At 41.1% G+C, this 23,403-nt stretch overlaps 1 protein-coding gene across 8 annotated transcripts in view; it reads left to right on the plus strand.

Annotated features, from left to right (window-relative positions):
• The window catches only part of TAB2 (TGF-beta activated kinase 1 (MAP3K7) binding protein 2), a 90,912-nt gene extending 81,948 nt beyond the window's left edge, over window positions 1–8,964 (plus strand). For all 8 annotated transcript variants that reach the window (XM_035706781.2, XM_035706779.2, XM_049113647.1 and 5 more), the window contains one exon: window positions 6,910–8,964. In XM_035706781.2, coding sequence (XP_035562674.1) covers window positions 6,910–7,052 — 143 coding nt within the window. In that variant the 3' untranslated portion in view covers window positions 7,053–8,964. The remainder of the gene's footprint in view (window positions 1–6,909) is intronic.
• The last annotated feature ends 14,439 nt before the right edge of the window (window positions 8,965–23,403 follow it).

Consider the following 23,403-nt stretch of genomic DNA (forward strand, 5'->3'; position numbering starts at 1 on the left):
TGTTCCAAACCAAAAAAATATTACAGAAAAGGAACTAAATGAAACAGAAATAATAAACAATCTACTTGATAAAGAATTAAAAGTAATGGTCATAAAGATGCTCATCAAATTTGAGAGAAGAGTGGGTGAGTTCAGTGAGAACTTTAACAAAGAGATACAAAATATTAAGAGTTGAAGAATACAATTAGTGAAATGAAAAATACACTAGAGGAAATCAGATTAGAGGATGCAGAACAGATAAACCATCTGGAGCCAGGGTAATGGAAAGGACCCAAGCAAAAGAAAAAAGAATATTAAGAAATGAGCAAAAAGAAAAAAGAACATTAAGAAATGAGGATAGATTAAGGGACCTCTGGGACATCAAGAATAGAGACATTCATATTATAGAGGTCCCAGATGGAGGAGAGCAAGAGAAAGGCAGAAAACTTATTTAAAGAGTTGAAAGTGTTCCTAACCTAGGGAAGAAAATAGATATCCAGGTTCAGGAAGCACAGAGAGTCCCAAATAAGATGAGCCCAAAGAGGTCCACACCAAGACACATAATTAAGATGTTAAAGATTAAAGATAGAGAATCTTAAAGCAGTAAAAGAACAGGAACTAGTTATATATAAGGAAAAATCCCATGAGACTGTCAGCTGATTTTGCTACAGAAACTCTGAAGCCAGAAGGAAGTAGCATGATATAGTCAAAGTGCTGAAAGGAAAAAACCTGCAACCAAGACTACTACTCCACAAGATTATCATTTAGAATTGAAGAGCTAGAGTTTTCCAAACGAAGGTTAGAGCTCATCACCACTAATCCAGCATAATAAGAAATGTTAAAGGGATAAGAAAAAGCCATAACTAGAAATAAGAAAATAATGAAATGAAAAAATTTCCCAGGTGAAAGCAAACATTAGAGCACATGGACTTAACAAATAGAGAATATTTCATCCAAAACCAGCAGAATACATATGGTCAAGTATGCATGGAACATTCTCCAGGATAGATTACATTAGGCCACAAAACAAGTCTCAGTGAATTTAAGAACACCAAAATCATGTCAAGCATCTTTCCAACCACAATGCTATGAAACTAGAAGCCCAAAGTTAGTAGAAGGAAGGAAGGAAATAATAAAGATCAGAGTAGAAATAAATAAAATGGAGTCTAAGAAAAATGGAAAAGATCAATGAAACCAAGATCTAGTTCTTTGAAAACATAAGCAAACTGATAAACCTTTAATCAGACACATCAGGAAAAAAGGAGAGTGGATAAAACAGAAATGAAAGAGAAGTAAAAACCAACATCACAGAAATACAAAGGATTATAAGGGATTACTATGAAAAATTTCAAGCCAAGATTTCAGCAACCTAGAAGAAATGGATAAATTCCTAGAAATAAATTTGCACTATTCCAGGACTGAAGAAACAGAAAATCTGAACCGACCTATTACTAATAACGAAATCAGATCTGGAATCAAAAAACTCTCAACAAACAAAAGTCCAGGAGCAGATGGCTTCACAGGTGAATTCTGCCAAACATTTAAAGAAGAGTTAGTATCTTTCTTAAACTATTCCAAAAAATAAAAGAGGAAGGAAAACTTCCAAATTTATTCTACAAGGCTAGCATTATGCTGATAAAACCAAAGACACTACAAAAAAAGAAAATGACAGGCTAGTATCCCAGATGAACTTAGATCAAAGAATCCTCAACAAAATATTAGCAAATGCAATTCAGCAATACACTAAAAGGATCATTGACCATAGTCAGGTGGGACTTATGCCAGGGATCCAAGGATGGTTTAAAATCAATCAACATGATACACCATATTAACAAAGTGATGCAAAAAACGCATTTGCCTAATTCAATCTCTTCATGATAAAAACTCAGTATTTGAAAAGAACATACTTCAACAAAATAAAAGCAATATATGACAGACCCATAGCTAACATTGTAACCATTGGTGGAGAACTGGAAGCATTTCCTCTAAGATCAGGAACAAGACAGGGATGTCCATTTTTGACATTTTTATTCAACATTTATTCAATTGGAAATTCATACCTGCAGCAATCACACAAGAAAAAGAAAAGGTATCTAAACTGATACGGAAGGATTAAAACTGTCACTATTTGCAAATGACATGATTCTTTATGTAGAAAATCCTGAAGAGGCACACCTGAGTGGCTCAGTGATTGAGCGTCTGCCTTCGGCTCAGGCCATGATCTTGGCATCCTAATTAAGTCCCACATCAGGTTTCCTGCAGGGAGACTGCTTCTCCTTCTGCCTAGGTCTCTGCCTCTCTGTCTGTCTCTCTGTGTCTCTCATGAATAAATAAATAAAATCTTAAAAAAAAAAATCCTGAAGACTCCAAAAATACTATTAGAACTAATAAATGAATTCAAAGTTGCAGGATATGGGGATCCCTGGGTGGTGCAGCGGTTTGGCGCCTGCCTTTGGCCCAGGGCGCGATCCTGGAGACCTGGGATCGAGTCCCACGTCGGGCTCCCGGTGCATGGAGCCTGCTTCTCCCTCTGCCTGTGTCTCTGCCTCTCTCTCTCTCTCTGTGACTATCATAAATAAATAAAAATTAAAAAAAAAAAAAAAAAAGTTGCAGGATACAAAATTAATATGCAGAAATCCGTTGCATTTCTGTACACTAACAACAATGTAGCAGAAATTAAGACAACAATCCCATTCATAATTGCATGAAAGAAAACTAAAATACCTATGAATAAATTTAACCAAGAAGGAAAAAATACTTGTTCTCTGAAAACTGTAAGACATTGATGAAAGAAATTGAAAACAACACAAACAAATGGAAAGGTATACCATGCTCATGAATTGGAAGAATTGTTACTGTTAAATGTCTGTACTACCAAAGGAATCTACATTGAGATTCAGTGTAGTCCATACCAGAACACCAATGGGATTTTTCACAGAACTAGAACAAATAAGGTATGGAACCCAAAAGACCCCAAATAGCCAAAGCAGTCTTGAGAAAGAACAAAGCTGGAAGTATCACAGTCCCAGATTTCAGATACGGTACTGGGACAAAAATAGACACATAGATCAATGAAACAGAGTAGAGTGCCCAGAAATAAACCCACACTTATATCATCCATTAATCTACAAAAAGGAGGAAAGAATGTACAATGGAGAAAAAAATAGTTTCTTCAGTAAATTGAGACTATTAGACTGCTATAAGCTCAAAATGGATTAAAGACCTAAATGTAAGACCTGAAATGAAAAAATTCTTAAAACAGGCAGTTACCTCTTAGACATTGGCCTTAGTGACATTTTTCTAGATATGTCTCCTCAGACAAAGGAAACAAAAGCAATTATCAAACTGAAAAGCTTTTGCACAGCAAGGAAATCATCAATAAAAGGAACAGGGGGCAGCCCCGGTGGCGCAGCGGTTTAGCGCCGCCTGCAGCCCAGGGCATGAACCTGGAGTCCCGGGATCAAGTCCCACGTCAGGCTCTCTGCACGGAGCCTGCTTCTCCCTCTGCCTGTGTCTCTGCCTCTCTCTCTCTCTCTCTCTCTCTCTCTCTGCATCTCTATGAATAAATAAATAAAATCTTAAAAAAATAAAAGGAACAGGCAACTACTGAATGGGAGAAAAAATTCACAAACCATATATCTGATAAGAGATTAATATCCAAAATATATAAAGAACTCCTATAACTCAACACCAAAAAAACCCAAATAACCCAATTTTAAAATGGACAGAGGACCTGAATAGACATTTTTCCAACAAAGACCTGCAGATGGCCAACAGACATGAAAAGATGCTCAGTACCACTCATCATGAGGGAAAGGCAAATCAAAACTACAGTGAGATAACACCTCACACCAGTCAGGAGTGGCTAGTATTAAAAACACAAGAAATAACAAGTATTGATGAGGATGTGGAGAACAGGGGAAGCCTTTGTGTACTATTGGTGGGAATCTAAATAGGTGTAGCTTCTGTGGAAAATAGGATGGAATTCCCTCAAAAATTAGAAATCCCACACAGTTCAGTAATTCCACTGCCGGGTATTTACCCAAAGAAAATGAAAACACTAGCTTGAAAAGATACATGCACACCTATGTTTATTGCAGCATTATTTAAAATAACCAAAATACGGAAGGAACCTAAGAGCCTGTTGATAGATAAATGAATAAAGGTGTGGGGGGGAGGGGGGTGTGCAATGGAATATTATTCAGCCATAAGAATGAAATCTTGCCATTCATAACAGCATGGTGGACCTAGATAGTATTATGCTAAGTGAAATAAGTCAGACAAAGATAATACACCATATGATTTCACTTATATTTGGAATCAAAAAAAAAAAAAACTGCCAAAACAAAGCAGATGCAGACTAATAAACAGAGAACAAACTAATGGTCACTGGGGTGGGAAGAAATGAACAAACTAGGTGAAGGAGATTAAGTGGTACAAACTTCCAGTTATAAAATAAGTCACAGGGATGAAAAGTACAGCATAGGGAATATAGTCAATAATATTGTAATAACTTTGTATGGTGATAGATGGTAACTACATTGTGGTGAGCATTGTATAACATATAGAATTGTTGAATCACTGCGCTGTATGCCTGAAACTAATACAACAGTGTACATCAACTATACTTCAATTTGAAAAGTTTATAACATGTCAAATACGATGAAATATGGCAATTATTACCCCAAAAAGGAAAAAAAAAATCCATTAAAAGCTTTTTCAGAAACAATAGAAGCTTGTATGCTATTTTGGAGAAATATGAATCAAATATTTTTGCCTTCAGGCTAAAATAGAGAATTTACTAGTTTCATTTGTAGAGGTTTATTTAGTTAGAACTGATTTTGCAGTTCTGCTTTACACTGCAGTGTTTTATTTTTTTAAATAGCTAAAATTAGTGTGGAAATCACATGCCATTCTTTACAATCTAACTTCCTCTAAATTCTGGTTTCCAAATATCTGTAATAAAAAGATTTGTAAGTTTAAATACCAAATGAGATTGTGCAGACATAGGAAAATCATTGGAGATTTTTCATTTAAAAAAACTCTGTAGGGGGATCCCTGGGTGGCGCAGTGGTTTAGCGCCTGCCTTTGGCCCAGGGCGCGATCCTGGAGACCCGGGATCGAATCCCACGTCAGGCTCCCGGTGCATGGAGCCTGCTTCTCCCTCTGCCTGTGTCTCTGCCTCTCTCTCTCTCTCTCTGTGACTATCATAAATAAATAAAAAATTAAAAAAAAAAAAAAAAAACTCTGTAGGTCTCCTGTTGATTACCTTAGATATTAATAATAGTGTTAATACAAGTAGTCTACCTTCCTAAAAGTCTTTGTAGTTAAAAAGGTTAGACAGTTTTTTAAATGTGCCAGGTGGGAATGTTTTCTAACACCTAAGTGAGACCAAAATTCTAGTAAGTAGGATGGAGGCCCGGATTAAAACAATCATCCTATAAAATGTTTCCCAAGTATGAAGTATAAAATTATTTTATGTGGTAAAAAGTCCAAACAAAATTTTAACTATTTATTTTAACTAGTATTATCAGACCCTCAATTTTTCAAGTATTTTTATTTAAATGAGCCTTAACTAGATATTTTTAAATTACTCAATTTAAAGAAAATTATTGTATAAATAGTACTCTCAGGTTGCTCTTGCCTGTGTCAAAAATGGTCATGATGCCTGAAAATTGTGACTATTTCCTCAGGTTGACAATTTTGCAATAAAGTGTTCCTTTGGACTAATCAGTAAATAATAGTGCTGCTAAATAGGTCAGAATGCCAAACATCACTTAATTATTTTAGATTTGTTGTAAAAGCTTGATTTTCTCTATTTTACCTGTTTATCTTTTAAATTAACAGAAAAGTTATATAGTTACCAACTCAGTAGAGTAGTGGAGTAGGTGGAATTTGCAAATTAATACACAGTGTTTTAACATAGTTTGAATCTTTACATGGTTAACCTTGACAGGAGAGCTCTAGCAATGCATGCTGCATTTTTTTTATACCTCCCTAAACTAATTTGTAGGAATATTACCCTAAATTTCTAATGGGATCTGCCCCCTTCCAAAAAAAGTAGTTTCATAAATGTAATTTTCATCTTAGGCACAACCTTGGAAGAGGAATGTAATTATCCCTTACATTTAAGCTATGTTAATCCTTCCAAACACTGTAGAACATCAGCCTCAAGGCTGCAGTGGCTTCACTTTCTAGGAAGGAGTAGACCTGAAGACCTGGTTTATCTAAGATCAGAGAACAAAGAAGAGTGAGAAGCAGAGCCAGGAGCAGAACTCCACTCTTGCAGCCCTCAACCTCTATTGTTCTGTAATAAATAATGATTTCAAACTAAACTAAGAAATAAAGTAAGGTAGAATTTTTACACAGATTTACTTCCCGAAGTCTACTATTGAGATACAGTTAAGACTTTAGAAATTAGCTCATGTTTCTCTTTTATTTGTGTTGTTCAAGGCTTATATTTTTAGCAGATAGAGAACATTTAACAAAAACATCCATTCCTGATAGAAAACAAATATAAATACTTCTTCAGTGGGGAACAAAAATCTAAGTTCAGTTCAGTAGGCTCACTGTCTACTACTGTATGGTAGTAGGACATTTTTCACAGTCTCAAGGTGACATGGGAATCGTTGCTGTTGGTTCCCATATGGATTGATTTCCCTTTTCTCCTGCTATCAACTCAAGAAAAGAATGCTCTTTTCCCCCTGAAGGAGATAGTGAGGGGACCCCATCACGTCCATGTTGGTATTCCCCAGCAGAGAAGCGCCAGAGGTTGGTGAGAATGGAGCACGTGTGTCAGCTTCAGCTAGCTGCATTATTTGGTTGAACAGGCTGCTTCATGCTTTGCAATCCAAATGGTGCTTAAAGTTGCCAGTAATTTATGACTTTGTGATTTTTTGCTTCTAAAATAATTCGTTTGCTTCCTTACAGATCAAAGGTCCACCATCAAAACACCAAAGACTCAAGACACAGAAGACGATGAGGGGGCTCAGTGGAATTGTACTGCCTGTACTTTTTTGAACCATCCAGCCTTAATCCGCTGTGAACAGTGTGAGATGCCAAGGCATTTCTGAGCCAAAAGGCACTATAGCTCTAAAACCACATTGGAAGTTCAAGAAACCTAGTCTGTCATCAGGGGAAAAGTTTCACTGCTACATAGGATTTTGTCAAATTGAAGGTGTGACGAGATGGTGTGTGCTAATGTTAAATGTCAGCCCACAGAGCTAATAATACCTCAGTCTAATGTCATGGGCAGTTGAAATTCATCACATGAGGGAATCTGCTGAGAGACTTGGTTGCCCGCTGCCTAACTACGTACAGTGTTACCAGTAGCCCATTGTGGATAATTGTCGATATATTAATGCCTAGGTGTGCCCAGTACCTTGTCCCCTCATGTCACTACTGAATTTTGACAGGAGGAAGGAATAGAACGATGGCCTTTTTTTTTTTTTTTTTTGAAAGCTTTCGGTGAAACACTACAAACATGAAGAAAAGGAACAAGGTATAACTATTGAAAAACTGTTTGCTGCCGCAAGGTGCCAATGGGTAGGGGAAGAACTCCATGAATCTGTGGTACTCTTGGCCTCGTCTTTGTCTTCCCTGAAAACGTCTCCACTCTGTGAAGCCAGCATCTGGGGTCTAAAGATGAAAAGGAAAGCAGCATGCATTGTCTGTACAAACATGCAGTGAAATATCCCGAAGCTTTTCCTACTGTACAGATCTCTCGAGTCTGCTTTAAGTGATTTCTTTTCTTTATTATTTTCTTATATTTCTATATGTATAGTGTAATAGTCTTTTGTTAACTAATTTTCTTTTTTCCTTTTAGTGATTAAGCACGATCATGTCCCTTTTTAAGCCTTACCTGAGAGAAGCAGTGCCTTAAAATAAAAAAGCATTAATGAAATGAAACTGTGCACAAAATAACTTTCCTCTACTTATTCTGTACTTTGCCCTCATGAGTACCGCTGTTCTGTGAAGACATGCAGATGCTGCACACTGCATTGCAGGAGATACTACAAGGCTTCTGTCTGTAAGTCACACTATATCTGCCGACTTCAGCAGTGGGTGGCACGACACACTGATCTTCCACAGGGAAGCTTAAAACAAAAGATATTTTTAACCCACTGACAGAGCAACAGGTTAAGCTTGCTTCATCTGCCTGGTGTCCCACAGAACTTTCACAAGAGATTACTATTGGGAAAGTACAGTTTTCAAAACCAGCAACAGCAGCAGTTACCTACAGCCCTGGTTTGGGGAGAAGTTTAAATGCTTTACTGTCGGGGCAATCCATTTCTAAACCTGACTTGGTGGCAGTATCATGTGTATTTATAAAACGAGGCTAGTCATATTTAGGACAACTGAAGGAAAGCTGGAAAAAAAGAAAAACGAGCAAACTTGAACACTGAAGCAACCTCAAGCATCTCTTTATTTTGATGATATATTTTTATAAGGAAAATAAATATTCAGATGATCGGGAATGTATATAACTAAATGAAATCAAGAAAAGGAAATAACAGTATGCATTTAAAAAACAGAATTATGAAATTATATATCAGTGCTTAGAATGGGGCTAAGGGAAGTGCTGAAATGTAGCAAAAGGTAGGAGATGATGTTGACTGTCACCCATTGTAAATGTCTGCAAATGGATATTTGTTATACAAGCAGGATTATTACAAGTGATCTATATGAATGTCAAAGCCGTGACTTCCAGGCTTTGCATCTTGTATATGGGAAGAAATACGACAATCCTAGTTAATTAGACCATAGACCCAAAGCCCTTACATTTGATGCATTTTGTTTTAAAAGTAGGCCTTGTTTTTCAGCTTCATCTGCAGTTCTATGTGAAGATTGATAAATCAGTTTTTACTTGTTTTATTAATAAAACGTAATTTGGATATCTTGAGTTGATGGTTTTGTGATTTAGCTGGGTAAACTATCTTTGTAACAGATAAGTTATTTATAAAAATTAAAAAACTTATATTCTAATTTGGATTTTGTGACTTGTTTTTAAAGTTTGTGGGATAGAAGACAATTTATACCTCAGCAGAACATTTGATAGTTAATTGAAATCAGAGAAAACTCATTCTCTAGAGTCTTCTCGTGACATCATGGCATTCAGCTGCCTTTCTTGGATTATTTTTCTCCATTCCCCCAGGCTTTTTAACTAATGGAAGAGAGTGACCATTGTTTCAGCTGAACCTCCTCCCCAAAAGGATATTGCTTTTTCATACTTATTATTTCTCCTTTCATTTCTTTTGGGTTTTTAAAGCTTACCTCACTGAAAACAGGATATCTTGGGGTCACTTGGCCTGAGGAGTCATTCAGTTAACAATGTTTGATTCCATAATGTGTAGGTGCTGAGGATCCCAGTGGTGCTTCTCTTGAAGAGAACCTCTATATTAAGAGTTTTCAAGAGACATAACTTGGTTTTTCTGAGCTTGAAAAAGGCGGAGTAGCATTCGCTGGTCTCTTTGCCATGACTGTAGAAAGCCCTACCTTGCCTCCATTGGTCTTTTAAACTTAGTGGGACAGAAATACTCTTTGCCAAGGAATATGAAGCTGGTGGTCTGGAAACCACCTTCAGGAATTACTGCACTAAAATAGAATTATAGGTACTAAGAACCTCAGATGGAAAGATAAACTTCTGTTTCTCATCACTAATTATCCTTGGGTGCGGATATTCTCTATATTTAAGGGGGAGGTGGGCAATTGGCAGTTCATGTAACTTGACTTCTCAGGAAAACCTCTGTATTAACAGAATAGTGGCCAGTATGTGCTATTATAACTAATACATTATGCAAAGATGCATGTTGTATTGCAGATTTTTCTGGGAAATAGGAAAATTAATTTTTTCTTGTAAAATTTCCATTTACTTCTTTAAATGACTGATCTAGATCAATCTGCAGCCTAATATTAATTGACTTTATGTTGGAGAATTTAAATTATGCAGACAGTCCTATCCATAGACAGTCAAAACTATGTTAGCCATTAACTTCAAACATATTTTGATCCAAGCACAATAAATTGCAGACTTTACTGACATTTCAATTACCTCTATCCTGGTTGAATATTGTTGGGACAGCTTAGTGAGCAGTGATGGGTTTAAGAAGTGAATGGCATAAGGTCTAATATCCCCTCCATGAGTAATTGAAGTTGGCTCTACTGCCTTAGAAAATGCATAGTTTCCCTTATAATATTACAAAATACTTACATTTCTCTATGATAAATGAACATATTTTTGGCACCAGTTTTTAGATGCTACAATTATTATATCCATATTACTTGAAGATGAAATGGTTCAGGGCTGCATTTTAATTTTTATTGCTTCCATCTGAAAATAAGGCAACTTGAGAGAAAAGACTTTTAAAGAAAACAGTTTTGTAGCTTTATATTTGTTAAAAGTGGGGAAAAAAACAGTATGTTTTGGTTGGTTTTTTTAAGGGAGTGTCATACAAAAATGATCAGTAATGCATTGTCTTTGCAACTACAGATTCCTATATTATAGGTTCAAAAATAGAACTGCTGTGTTACATTATAATAGTTTGACTTGCCTAGTTATTTAGAAAGATTATGAAAGCGCTTGCATTTTTTTATTTTTTAAACTCCAGTAGAGTTAACATACAATGTTATATTAGTTCCAGATGTAGAATATAGTGATTCATCAATTCTATATTCAGTGCCTTTGCATTTTTAACACCACGGCACCTTGTTTCCTAGGTGGACCACTCAGGCCCTACTAATCAGCGCAGTTGAAGTCCAATTCAGGTATCTCCCTACATTGACCCTGTAACCCTAGGAGAGTTCTTTGCTTTTATTTCCCTTCGTTGTTAAATGAAGATAATTATATTAATTATGTTAAACCGGCCTCATAGGAGCACTGAGGACATTAATGTGAAACTAACTGAGCCAACCCCTTCTCACTAGGAATTTCATTGTCCTAAAACAGTGGGCCATGTTTTTGAATGAATGGTTTTGATGCATTTTTCTCAACAGTATCAGTGAATAAAACGGTAAGTTTGCTGTTATTTGTCTAAATTGGTCTAGGGACATCTCAGTGGACCAGAATTTGGTATTTCACTGACTGCCTTTTAATGTCAAAAGGTTAGTTGCTTTGCAAAAATTACAAAATTATCAAAGGTTGACCTAAAGATCAGGTGTGTTTATATTTCTGTTGTATGTCCAGCTATCTAAAGAATGTACAGGCATGCCCGGGTGGCTCAGCGGTTGGGCGCCTGCCTTCGGCCCAGGGCGTGATCCTGGAGACCCGGGATTGAGTCCCACATCAGGCTCCCTGCGTGGAGCCTGCTTCTCCCTCTGCCTGTGTCTCTGCCTCTCTCTGTGTCTCATGAATAAATGAATAAAATATTTTAAAAAAATAAATGTACATTTTATGATGGAGTATAACAAATTCTTCAAAGGACTTACTCCAATGTTTGCACATTAGCATTTGTTTTAAGACTAAAATTGACCAAGGTACACTTTGTTCTAGCCTCTCTCTCTTTACCAGTCCCCTTCTTTTAGCCTCCTTTTTCACCCCTTAGGGCAGGAATACATCCGTCCCCTGATCCCAACTACATTCCAAAAATGTATGGATCCTCGTAGCACAGAGAACAAATACTATAGTATTTTCACCATGGAAGTGCTTTCCAGAGATTTTTGAGGGAAACACTCCCACCCGTGAGCCCACCCATCACTTCCTGGCAGCTCAGTGCCTTTTCCACACTGCTCTAAGTGGTTCTCCTGCCTCCAGTTTAACTCTCACCTGGCCCAGTGCAGCTAGGATTGGGATTAGAAGACCACACCCATACGCTCCTGTTTGGAGATCTTTATCGTCTCCCCATTGCTGACTGGGCTTACTTACAATATTCTGTAGCCTCTCACCCACATCTTCAAGATGGTTTCTTACTTTGTGACAATACTCTTCAACTAAATTGGCCTGTTCACTTCCTTTAATCTTGCACGTCCCCACTAGTGTACTTTCATCCGTCCCATTTCCTCTACTTAAGTTTAAACCTTGAAGGATCAGGTCAGGGGTCAAGGTTATGAGGCCTTCCCAAACTGTACCTTCTTGTAGCACTTGCTATATTTTGTGCCCACGTGGCATTTATTGCTGCCTTGACCTGTCCATTTACTGACAGGGTTGGTATTAGGAGCCCTTTGTGTCTCCACAGTAAATGATTCTTGAGGACCAGTTCTCTTAATTCCAAGTTAATCAATGGGTACAGCCATTTTGAATTTGGTATATGTTTTCCCATTGGATCAATAGTTGAAGATTCCCAGGCCAGGCCAGGAATGCTTTGCATTTTAAATACTGGGAGATAGCACAATACTATTGGGATATGTAAATGTAACTAATTAATGGGATGTTTCCGTTATCGTCTGTGTGGTTCTGCAAGAGTATAGAGAAGTAGAGACCTTATGGAAACCGTGGGAATATAGAAATTGGCATTTGAAACGGAGGCTTCTGATTTATATCCAATTTTACTTGAAAGCTTAAATTTTGCCTTTTCTTGGATTCGGATATTTGAGTGGCTGCTTGTTCTTAGACATCATGAGGATCAAATGTTTTAAATATTTTATTTGAGAAAGAGCATGGGTGGGGTTGGGGGTAGGCAGAGGAAGCAGCAAACTCCCCACTGAGCAGGGAGCCCAACGTGGGGCTCAACCCTGATCCTAGGACCCTGAGTTCATAACCTGAGCTGAAGATGCTTAACTGATTGAGCCACCCAAACACCCCTCAATTCTTTTTAATCTCACAAAGCAGAAGGACGTGGAAGAATTTTTTTCCTGAGAAGACTAATCAAGAGAAGAAGGAAACCCAGAAAATTGAATGCTAAGGATGTAATAACCCTCTCCTCCCCTTTTCCAAGAAAGGTGAAAAGGACCCAGACTGCCTATATGATGCATGCTGTAAAACAAGTGTACGTTTTATACAAATTGGCTTGGAGTCTATTATTACCTTTTGGTTTTTAACAGAATTATTTCACAAACCCATATGCTGAAGAACCAGATACTTTTCATAGACAGTCTACACATCTTAGAACACTGCTAACCCAGGCAGCCACCCTCTACTAAGTGACTGAGAAGCAAGTCGTGCAATCTCATTGCAATGAATGATAGGTGTTCTTTGTTAAGACTGAAGTATCCTAATAAAAAAATGCATAATTATATTTAATATCAAGTGGCAAAAACATGACAGCAAAGTTTTTGAAACTTGCCACTTGCATTTCTCTCAACCACAAACTCTTACCGTTCACAACCATTAATAACCTACAGCTAAATGCAGTGGGTTCACATTACACGAAACAAATGGCCCCCACATTCTAAGACAAGTGAAATAAAGAATAAGCAGGACTCGCTGAAAACCTTAGGCCAACTGTCATTTTTTTTTCTCTGAGCATCTGTGCTGTGGAATCTACATTTGCTGCAGTGCAGAGATCTTGAGACTCCCTTGGATTTGTACAAGGCTTTCATTTTCATAGCATTTTGACAGACTCATCCATCCACAAGTAAAAGGATTTTATAATTGTAAGGAACTTCATTGATTCTACTTTCTCAGTTTTCTACAAGCATGATACTCAGAAATTCCCTTTCATTCTCAAAAAGTACAACTTAGTAACATTTTGGCTTTTTCTTCTCTAGACAAAATAAGTACCTTCGGTTGTTCCTCATACACTTTCACTTAGGGACTAGCTTCCTCTAACCATTTTTTGGAATTATGCTGGGATGTGGGGACTTGGGCATCCTGGTTGACTTAGAGAATGGGCTTAATGCTTGTCTTCTGGCACTTGCATGTCATATGCTTTTGCATTGGAGATTTCTTACTGTGGGGGTGACCAGCAGAGCACACTGCCTATGCTTTTCAGAGCGGTTCCATGGAACCTAGCTGACCTTAGAAGGATGCTATCCAGTCACTCCCCCTGCTCTTTGCTTTTGTTGTCTGTTTTCATTCCGTCAGTGCTTTTATCTCGTGGCTGTTGACAGTTTTATAGAAACACTTTTTCTAGTGTTTTAGATTAAACTTTAATTTCTCTCTCAGTGTTTACTGTAAAGAGAATCCTAAATTAATCCTTCTCTACACATCTGGGCATTTTTTCAGTAGGTTTGTATGTCACTCACCAAGGGACTGAGCAGTATGGCTGTGCCGATTCTTAGCCTCAGGACCAACCATGGTTCAGTCCTGTGGGGTCAGAACATCTCACGATCTTGGGTGGCCAAGACTGCATTTTCCATGTAGATGTAACTACCTCATGTTCCATTTACCTGTTTCTCTCACAAACATAATTAAATTGATCTGACAAGATCTACTTCTTCAGCAAATTGGATGCTATGCATCTTTTTAGATAATGACCAACATGCGCTTTGTGCCTCACTCTGTGAAGCACTATTCTAAGTGCTCTACAAATAGGAACTCATGTAATCCCCAGAAGAGCCCAAAGAGGTAGATGTTATAGTATCCCCATTTCATAGTTGAGGAACTGAGGCAGAGAGAGATTGAGTGACTTGCCCAGGGTCACACAGCTGGTAAGACTCAGGGCCAGAATTTCAAATCAGGCAGTCTAACTCCAGTCCCACTTTTAACCAAATTGATGTTTATTCCTACTTATTCCAAGATGGCTACAGTGAGTTATCAGCTCTCGATCTCTGGAATCATCTTTATTATTTTAGTAGACAGTTTACATTTCAACTCGTGCTTCTCCCTCCTTTGCCAGTCTTCCTAATCCTATTCTAACTTGCGAGGCCAAGGCCTCTTCCTGTGCTCGCCACTGCACATCCTGTTCCCAACGTGGACCTGGCACTCAGCAGATGCACAACAAATTTTAAGTTCACCTTATAAACTCAGTGACCTAGCATGGCTTTATTTTTCAGCTACTTCCCTCAAATGCTTCCCAGCAGCACATTCCTACCATCAGCCAGGCAGTGTTACTTGACAAGGGAGGGAAAGTCGCTGCCTTAGAGCTTCAAAGGGGAAATAAGTGTGCACGCACAGCCAATCCTCACAATCTCAGATCCCGTAGCCTGTGAATTTGCCTGCTCACTATATAGCCATTCATGGACGTGTGCAGCCCGGTGAAAAATCCAAGTCTCCTGACTCTCACATTCCCAGCTGAGGTCAAAGGGCCAGTGCTCTGCCTTCTTGCTCCAGCCTTCCTACCATAAACAAGTGTCTGTTTTTACGGTTCAGTTAGTGCCACGCTTTGTGCACTTGTGTGCTTTCTTGTCAGTGATTTTGCTGTTTAAAATGATCCAAGCATAGTAGTGCTGTGTAGTGCTCCTGAGCGCAAGCAGACTGTGATGTGTCTCACCGAGAAAATGCACTTTGTTCAGGCATAAGTCATGGTGTCCTGGCCTGTGAGTTCAGTGTTAATGAGTCAATAATACACATTAAACAGGAACACAGAAAACAAGGGCACGTATCAATTGGTTGATGAAATCGCGACCAGAGGCTGTGGGAACTTCACCATGTATTTGCCCTAGGCGCAGTGGTTTAGTACTTACTAATTCAGTGTTTGTGATGACTTTATAGGACTTACAGAACATAAGGCAAGTGCTGAACACAGAGATCCAAAGCCCTGGCAGATCCCAGAAACCACAGGGGCTTCACGGAGATCTGCAGGTAACCTCACATGGCTGAAAGGTGAGTACAGGAAAGAAAAGTCATTTGAATCATGCTGTGAAGCAAGATTAAGAGTGTACTTGATTTGATAAGTAAAAAGAGCAATGAGAATGTAAGTCCATAAACATGGACAGTGGCTGTATTCGTAGTAGCCAAAAAGTAGAGACCAACCCACATTGAATAGGTGAAGGGATAAACAGATTGCAGCCTCTCTGTTGGGGATGCTCAGCATTCAAAAGCAATAAATACTGTGCAATGATATCCATGAATCTCAATGCTATGCTGAGTGAAAGGAGCCAGACACAGGAGTACATCTTCATGACTTCATTTATATAACATTATAGAAAGGGCAAAACTATACTGTGTGCAGAAGCAGTGGAATAGGATTCGCTGAAAGGAGGCACAAGGGAACTTTCTTGGGGTGATGTGTATGTTCTACATCTTGATTATGGCAAGCCTCCATGGGTATTTGCATTCGTCAAAACTCATTTAAAAATGGATGCATTTGAGGGTGCCTGTGTGGCTCAGTCAGGTAAGCATCTATCTGACTCTTGATGTTAGCTCAGATCATAATCTCAGGTTCGTGAGATCAAGCCACAAGTCAGGCTCTGTGCTGAGTGTGGAGCCTGCTTAGGATTCTCCTCCCTCTCCCTCTGCCCCTTCCCCCAGCTCTCATGCACTCTTGCTCTCTCTAGAGAGAAAGAAAGAGAAAGAGAGAGGAAGGAAGGGAAGGAAGGGAAGGAAGGGAAGGGAAGGAAGGGAAGGAAGGGAAGGAAGGGAAGGAAGGAAGGAAGGAAGGAAGGAAGGAAGGAAGGAAGGAAGGAAGGAAGGAAGGAAGGAAAAGGGAAGGGGAAAGGGAAGGGGAAAGGGAAGGGAAGGGAAGAGAAGGGAAGGGAAGGGAAGGGAAGGGAAGGAAAGGAAGAAAGAAAGAGAGAAAGAAAAGAAAGAAAGAAAAGAAAGAAAGAAAGAAAGAAAGAAAGAAAGAAAGAAAGAAAGAAAGAAAGGAAGAAAGAAAGAAAGAAAGAAAGAAAGGAAGAAAGAAAGAAAGAAAGAAAGAAAGAAAGAAAGAGAGAGAGAGAGAAGAAAGAAAGAAAGAAAGAAAGAAAGAAAGAAAGAAAGAAAGAAAGAAAGGAAAGAAAAAGAGAGAAAGGAGAAAAGGAAGAAAGAAAAAGAAAGTTTTTAGAAGTGTATGCATTTTGCCACTCTGGAGAACAGTTTGGAGGTTCTTCAAAAGGTCAAAAATAGAACTACCCTATGATCCAGCAATTGCACTGCTAGGTATTTACTCAAAGGATATAAAAATACAGATTTGAAACAGTGCATGAACTCCACTGTTTATAGCAGTATTATCAACAATAGCCAAACTATGGAGAGAGCCCAAATGTCCATCAACTGATGAATGGATAAAGTAGATGTGGTATATGGATGCAACGGAATATTACTCAGCCATCAAAAAGAATGAGATCTTTCCATTTGCAATGACATAGATAGAACTAGGGTGTATGATGCTAAGTAAAATAAGAGAAAAAAAATACTATATGATCTCATTCATATGTGGAATTTAAGAAGGAAAATAGATGGGATTCCTGGGTGGCTCAGTCAGTTAAGCATCCAACTCCGGGTTTGGCTCCACTCATGATCTTGGCTTCTCAGATTGAGCAGTGCATGGGGCTCTGCACTCAGCAGGGAATCTGCCTCCCTTCTCCCTCTCCCTCTGCTTCTCTCGTGCTTTCTCTCTGAACTGAATGGATAAATCTTTTTTTTTTTAAATGGGAAAAAAAGAAAGATAACAGATGTACATATAGGAAGGGGAGAAGGAAAAAAGGAGAGAGGGAAATGAGACATAAGTGACTCTTAGCAATAGAAAGAAAATTGAGGGTTGCTGGAGGGAGATGGGGAGGTGGGCTAGATAGGGAACGGGGATTAAGAAGGGCAGGTGTTATGATGAGCACTGGGTGCTGTATGTAACTGATGAATCTCTTAATTCTACTGCAGAAACCAATATTGCACTATATGTTAACTAACAAAATTTAAATTAAAAAAATAAATGGATGCTTTTGTTACATAAAATTGTGTAATTTATATGAGTGTATTTTTATTATATATAAATTAAAATGGTAAATTTGTTTTAAAAGAAGCCTTGGGAGGGAAAACATCTGATATATATTTCAATACCTTTCCCCCATCCCGATGAACAAACACCCATGAGAAAGGCAAGTAAGTGGAAAAGCAAAAATACAAAACAAGTGACCAACAGATGCTCCCTTAGTAATTATTAGGCATAAAGTAAAACCTTGACATATCTAACGCTCAAGACTCCAGACATCATCCAAACGGGGAATTTCTATTATTCACACTGTTGCTGACTTGTATTTGATTTACAACTTTCTACTAATAGTATATATACCAATTCTTCTCTATCACCACTATATCTATCTGGTGACCAATATATCTGGTTGATCTAATTCTCAAACTGTAAAACTATTGAATTAAGATAACTGCATGAAGTCATCCTGTGTTTAGGAGCATTGTGTTGTCATCTTGTTCTAAGGGAGCTCAGTGTGAAATCGGTACATACTTGTGCACTGTGAAGAGGCCAAGTGAACTGTGCCATACGTATACCAAAATCAGTGCCACCCTAGTACTTTGGCTCTTCTGGTTCTTCCAAAGGATCGTTCAGTATTGGGGAGGGAAGAGCCACCTTGTTCTGGTGGTGCTCACACACCCATACAGCCACCATCTGATGTTCCATAGTCACCAGCATCAGGAATGGACACAACGGAGGCACAGCCTCTGGCCTTCTGGTAGCTTCAACTCTGCAGTACAAATAGAATTCTGCAGGGAGCTACCCACCTTTAGTTTTCCCAGCTTTAAATATGTTTTCATTAAGATATATGTTTAATTTTAGTAATTCTCTTATATGTAAAATTAATGTCTCTGGTTATACTCACTATGCAGTATCTTATGCTGACAAATCCCAAACAACTTTCTCCAGTTAAACCTTGATTTAGAAATTTTATTTCTTTTTTATCCATTCAAAAAATGCTATGTGCTAAACATACTGGGTCTCGGTGATGTGACAGTAAGTGAGACCCAGTGATACTCTTGGGCTCTCCCATAGCTCTGGACTGTCATGCCATCTGCTTCATTATGTCCCTTCTCTAGATGTTGCCCAATTGCTTTGAGAGTGGTCTTGTCATATATATTTTGTTCTCAGATTCCCTCTTAAATAGCATATGCTCAAACTCAGAATAAACTTCTGTGAGCAAACATTGCCTTTATTGAAAACTATACACTTTAGTGCTCTCTGCCTTCTGCTTTTGTGATATAGTGGAGAACCTCGTTAGTCACGGGATGTTACTAAATGCTCAGAACATTAGCTTTTAATCACTTCAGAACTGGTTTTCGTGGCGATACTGGTGAGGTGGGGTGGAAAGGGAAATAATCAGGTAAGCCGCACTGACATTGCAGCTCCCAAACGCTGGTACATTTTGCTCTAAATACTGCACTCTTTGGATCTTGCATTTGTGGTATGCTGAGCAGCATCTGATTTTCTTTAAGTTGGATGGATTCCCAAATCCAACATCGTTTTTTGTTGTTGTTGCTTTCTTGCTGTCTTTGAGTCCATATTGTGTTTAACAAGGACAGGGGTATGGAGGGTACCTCAAAAAGTTGACTCTTGCCCGCCTAATGCCGCACTGGGAAACCGCACGTGTGGTTTCTTTCCTGGGGCTCGGCGTTCCTGCTTTCTAAGCACATCCCGAGGGCGTCTTTCATCAGCTGAGCCCTATGTGGCACCGTTCCTAACTGCTGAATGAACAGAATGGAAGTCAAGCAAAAGAAAAGCACGAATACACACACAGGCATAATTACAAGGGAACATTTTTAAGTTAAAAACATTGCTCACCCGGAAAAAACTTGACAGAGAGAAATTTAAGCTGTTTTCAGTTTTCCCTTCAGAACTATTCTCTTACAGGGCTGATATTTTCCACAGCTCAAAAGAAACTATGAGCAGAGAGCAGAGGATTAAAGTTTCGATTAATTCCAAAAGACAGCACAAACATGGTCTGGTGGGCCCCAAGGCACCTGATGTTGATCAAGGCCTCGAATGTCAAGCGGAGGAAGCCGCGGGGGGATGGGTGGCGGGGGGGGGGGGTCCTGGGCCCCAGGGGAGCCGTCGGCATCCCCACACCCGCCCCTCTCAACTCCATCCCAGGTGGCACTGCCTGCAAATGCACGTGAAGCTGTCACCGCGCAGCCTGCGAGTACAGGCCTTGTCGGCCGCGGGCGTTCACCCACCGCCTATGCGGGCCCGCGGGGGCCTCAACCCGCGCCCGACCCATCCCCGTCCTCGCGGACAGCGGCAGCTGTGCCGGGGCCCCGGACGGACGGACGGACGGACCCACGGACACGGACGGCGACCTTGGCCGCCGCTCCCAGGTGCCGAGCTCCGGCCTCCCGCCTCCAGCCCCGCTTCCCTGGCCGTCCGCGACCCCACAACCCCGGGCGCGATGTGCTGAATTTGCATAAAGCAGGATCCCTTTGGGTCCGCAGGCTGCGGTTTCGGTTCTAACACTCCGCGTTCCAAGCCCCTCGGCCCCTGAGAAGCGGCCGGACGCGAGCTTTCCCGCCCCCGGACCCCGGGGGGGCCCAGCCTCCTGGGGGGGGGGGAGGGGGGAGGGGAGCCCGCGCCCCCGCCCGAGGACCAGGTCGGCCGCGCGGTCCGCGGAGGGGGCGGGGCCACACGGGCGGCCTCCGGGTCCTCCGCCGCCGACCGAGCGATCATCATGATCAAGGGACGATCTTGTTTCGTTTGCTGCGTGGGATTCTGCGTGGGTGGGTGAGGCCCTCGGGAAGCGCCTGCAAGGACGCTGCTGGAGCTCTCTGGGCAGCACAGCCAGCCCCAGCAAGAGCAGGTGTCTATGAAGAACAACCGCTGGCCCCTCCAGGACAGGGTGGGTCAAATGTCGACGACTACCCGCAGGCTGGTGCTCGTCCTTCAAGAAAAGGACTAGACCGCACCAGGGGCTCGACTTTGGCCCCCAGGGCTGAGAGCCTAGAGAGGCAGAGGCAGAGGCAGTAAGTAACTCGGTTGGCCTTGGCAACTGACACTTCTGTGCTGGGCATGCACTAACCTCCATCGTTGCCCCCACAGCCCCTCCACTCGTGTGCCCATCATGCCAGTTCCAGGGGGTCAATAACAAAATCTGACCAATGGCAACTGGCTGAGTCATTTTGTCTGCTTGATTGTTCATCGCCTCTTCTGTAGTGATGCTTTCCAGTGCACATAATGTGTGATGCAAAAACCTTATTTCACGCCCACTCCCATATAGCCATCACATGCCTCCACCCCAGACCTCCTTTTCTCCCGTTGTCCAGTCCTTTTCTTTGCAAGCACCTCATCAGACAGTCAGACCATTGGCTACTGCCCAGGGATCAGTATTAGTCTCTTAGGGCACTTCTCCTTCCGCTCAAAGGGAATGGCCATGTGCACCGCTCACAGCTCCCCACACCAGAAGATTTTCCCTCTCCGTTGTCTTTCGGGATCACCCTGAGGGCCACCATAATGTAGCCATCCAGCATTTTCAGCTCACACCCACATACCACAGTGACCCCATTCTTTTTTTTTTTTTAAGATTTTATTTATTTATTTATTTATTCATGACAGACACAGAGAGAGAGAGGCAGAGACACAGGCAGAGGGAGAAGCAGGCTCCCTGCAGGGAGCCTGATGTGGGACTCGATCCCGGGGCTCCAGGATCACACCCTGGGCTGAAGGCAGCGCTAAACCACTGGGCCACCCCTAAACTGACCCCATTCATAAACCAAGCTTGGGCTTTTTCTTCCTCCTTTGCTGGTCATACAGGACCCACCCACCCCCATTTAAGGCCATAAGTGTGAGCTGGGTCCCACTGGTGTCGTGGGGCCTGGCTACCTGCTCATGTAGCCTACATGTGCCCTCTGGTCCTGCTTGGGCTTGATCCTGGGTGGATTGCTTCCACCTAAAAATGAACGGAGGTGGGTCCATTCAGTTTTATGATTTGATGAGTCTGACGGAACCCAGCTTGTATTAGACAGTTCTAGATGCATGGTCAGTTGGTGCCCCACAATCAAGGCCCAGTAACACCCGATGCTATTTCTCAAAAGAAGTATAATTCTCTGCTGTGGCCAGCACCGCCTTGCGCGCGGGGGTCTGTGCTGTGATTCTCCCACTGGGACTTGCCGTAAGTCCTATCTTGCTTCTTGTTCCACCGCTGACACCTTCAACAACACCTTATGGTCCAGGCAGCAGGTTGCTTACACTGCCTCCTAGGCCTGCTACAAAGCCCTTTCCCATCCCTACCCCACCCGAGCTGGCAGTCTTTCATACCACCTGGTATATGGGCTGGCGGAGTATTTGTATGGGATGTGTGGCCTCCAAACCCCAAGGAAGGGGCACTTGTGTGTGGCTCAGTCGGTGAAGCCTCTGCCTTCAGCTCGGGTCGCAATCTCAGGGTTCTGGGATCGAGTCCCACGTCTAGCTCTCTGCTCAGTGGGGAGGCTGCTTCTCCTTCTCCCTCTCCCTCAGTGCTCTCCCTCTCTCTCTAATAAAATACATTTTAAAAATCTTTTAAAACAACAAAACAAAACCCAAAGAAGCCCATCAGGCACTGTGCTTTCTTTGTGATAGATGATGTAACATAACAGCAGTGTGTCCTCTATTTTGAAAGAGACATCTGAGCATGCCCCTGCCCATGACTAAAAACTTCACTGAAGTAAGCCCCTGAAACTTCACAGGGTTTATCTCCTACCTCTGGTGAGCCTCTTACCAAGCCTTCTGCTTACTGGTCACCTGCTGCTCTTCCCCTCTGATCAGCGTGAGATCATCAATGTAATGGATCAGCGTGCTGCTCCGTGGACATTGCAGACAGCTCGGATTCCTTAGACTGCATCCTGACAGAAGGCAGGAGAGCTAACACAGCCCTTAGGCAAAATTGTAAATGAATATTTTCCATCCAACATGAATACAAATTGTTTCTGATCCTCTTTCCTAATTGGAAAAGAATGCATTTGCCCGCTCAATGACTGCACACCGTGTACGTGAGGCCTTATTAACCTGTATTACTCTGGCGTAGTATCGTATGCGACCCAACAGTTGAAATCAGGGCTCCGGCTCCATAGAGCCTACCGTAGTCTCTGGTCAGTCTCCAGGGTGCAACCAGTTTCTGCAAGAGCCAGACTGCTAAGTTAAATGCAGCTATGATGGGGACCATCATCTCTGCACTCCAAGTCTTCAGTGGGTTTACTAATCTCCACCCTTTCCCCTAGGATGCAATATTGTGTTTTATTTACTTTCTTGGCAGGGAGTGGAGGTGGCAAGGATGAGAGGGGGAAAATCCCATAGGCCTAGGACCCAATGTGGTGGTGACTTCAACTGCCAAGTATATCAACTCCAATTATATACTCAGGGACTGGGGAAATGATCACTGGATAGGTCCATGGACCAGACTTTAGCCAGGACTTCATTGATCATCTGACCTCAATGAGTCACATCTCTAACAGAGCATCATAATGACACTTCAGATCATGCATATTAAAGTCAACTCAGACCCTGTGTCCATAGTCCTCCAAATGTCTAGGTTTTGTCCTTTCCCAGTATCTAGTTACCTGAGTAAATGCTACAGGTCCCTTTATGGAAGGACTAGGGGAATATTACTATATATATTTGTCATGGTTTTAGAGGATCCTTCTTCCCAGGGACATGGCACCTCTTCAGTTAATGGGTTGAAAATTTGAAAATAAACTCTGTTCCAGGAACGAAGAAGGGG

The sequence above is a fragment of the Canis lupus genome, chromosome 1 (assembly GCF_003254725.2).
Source record: "Canis lupus dingo isolate Sandy chromosome 1, ASM325472v2, whole genome shotgun sequence".
In the NCBI taxonomy this organism is placed as follows: Eukaryota; Metazoa; Chordata; class Mammalia; order Carnivora; family Canidae; genus Canis; species Canis lupus.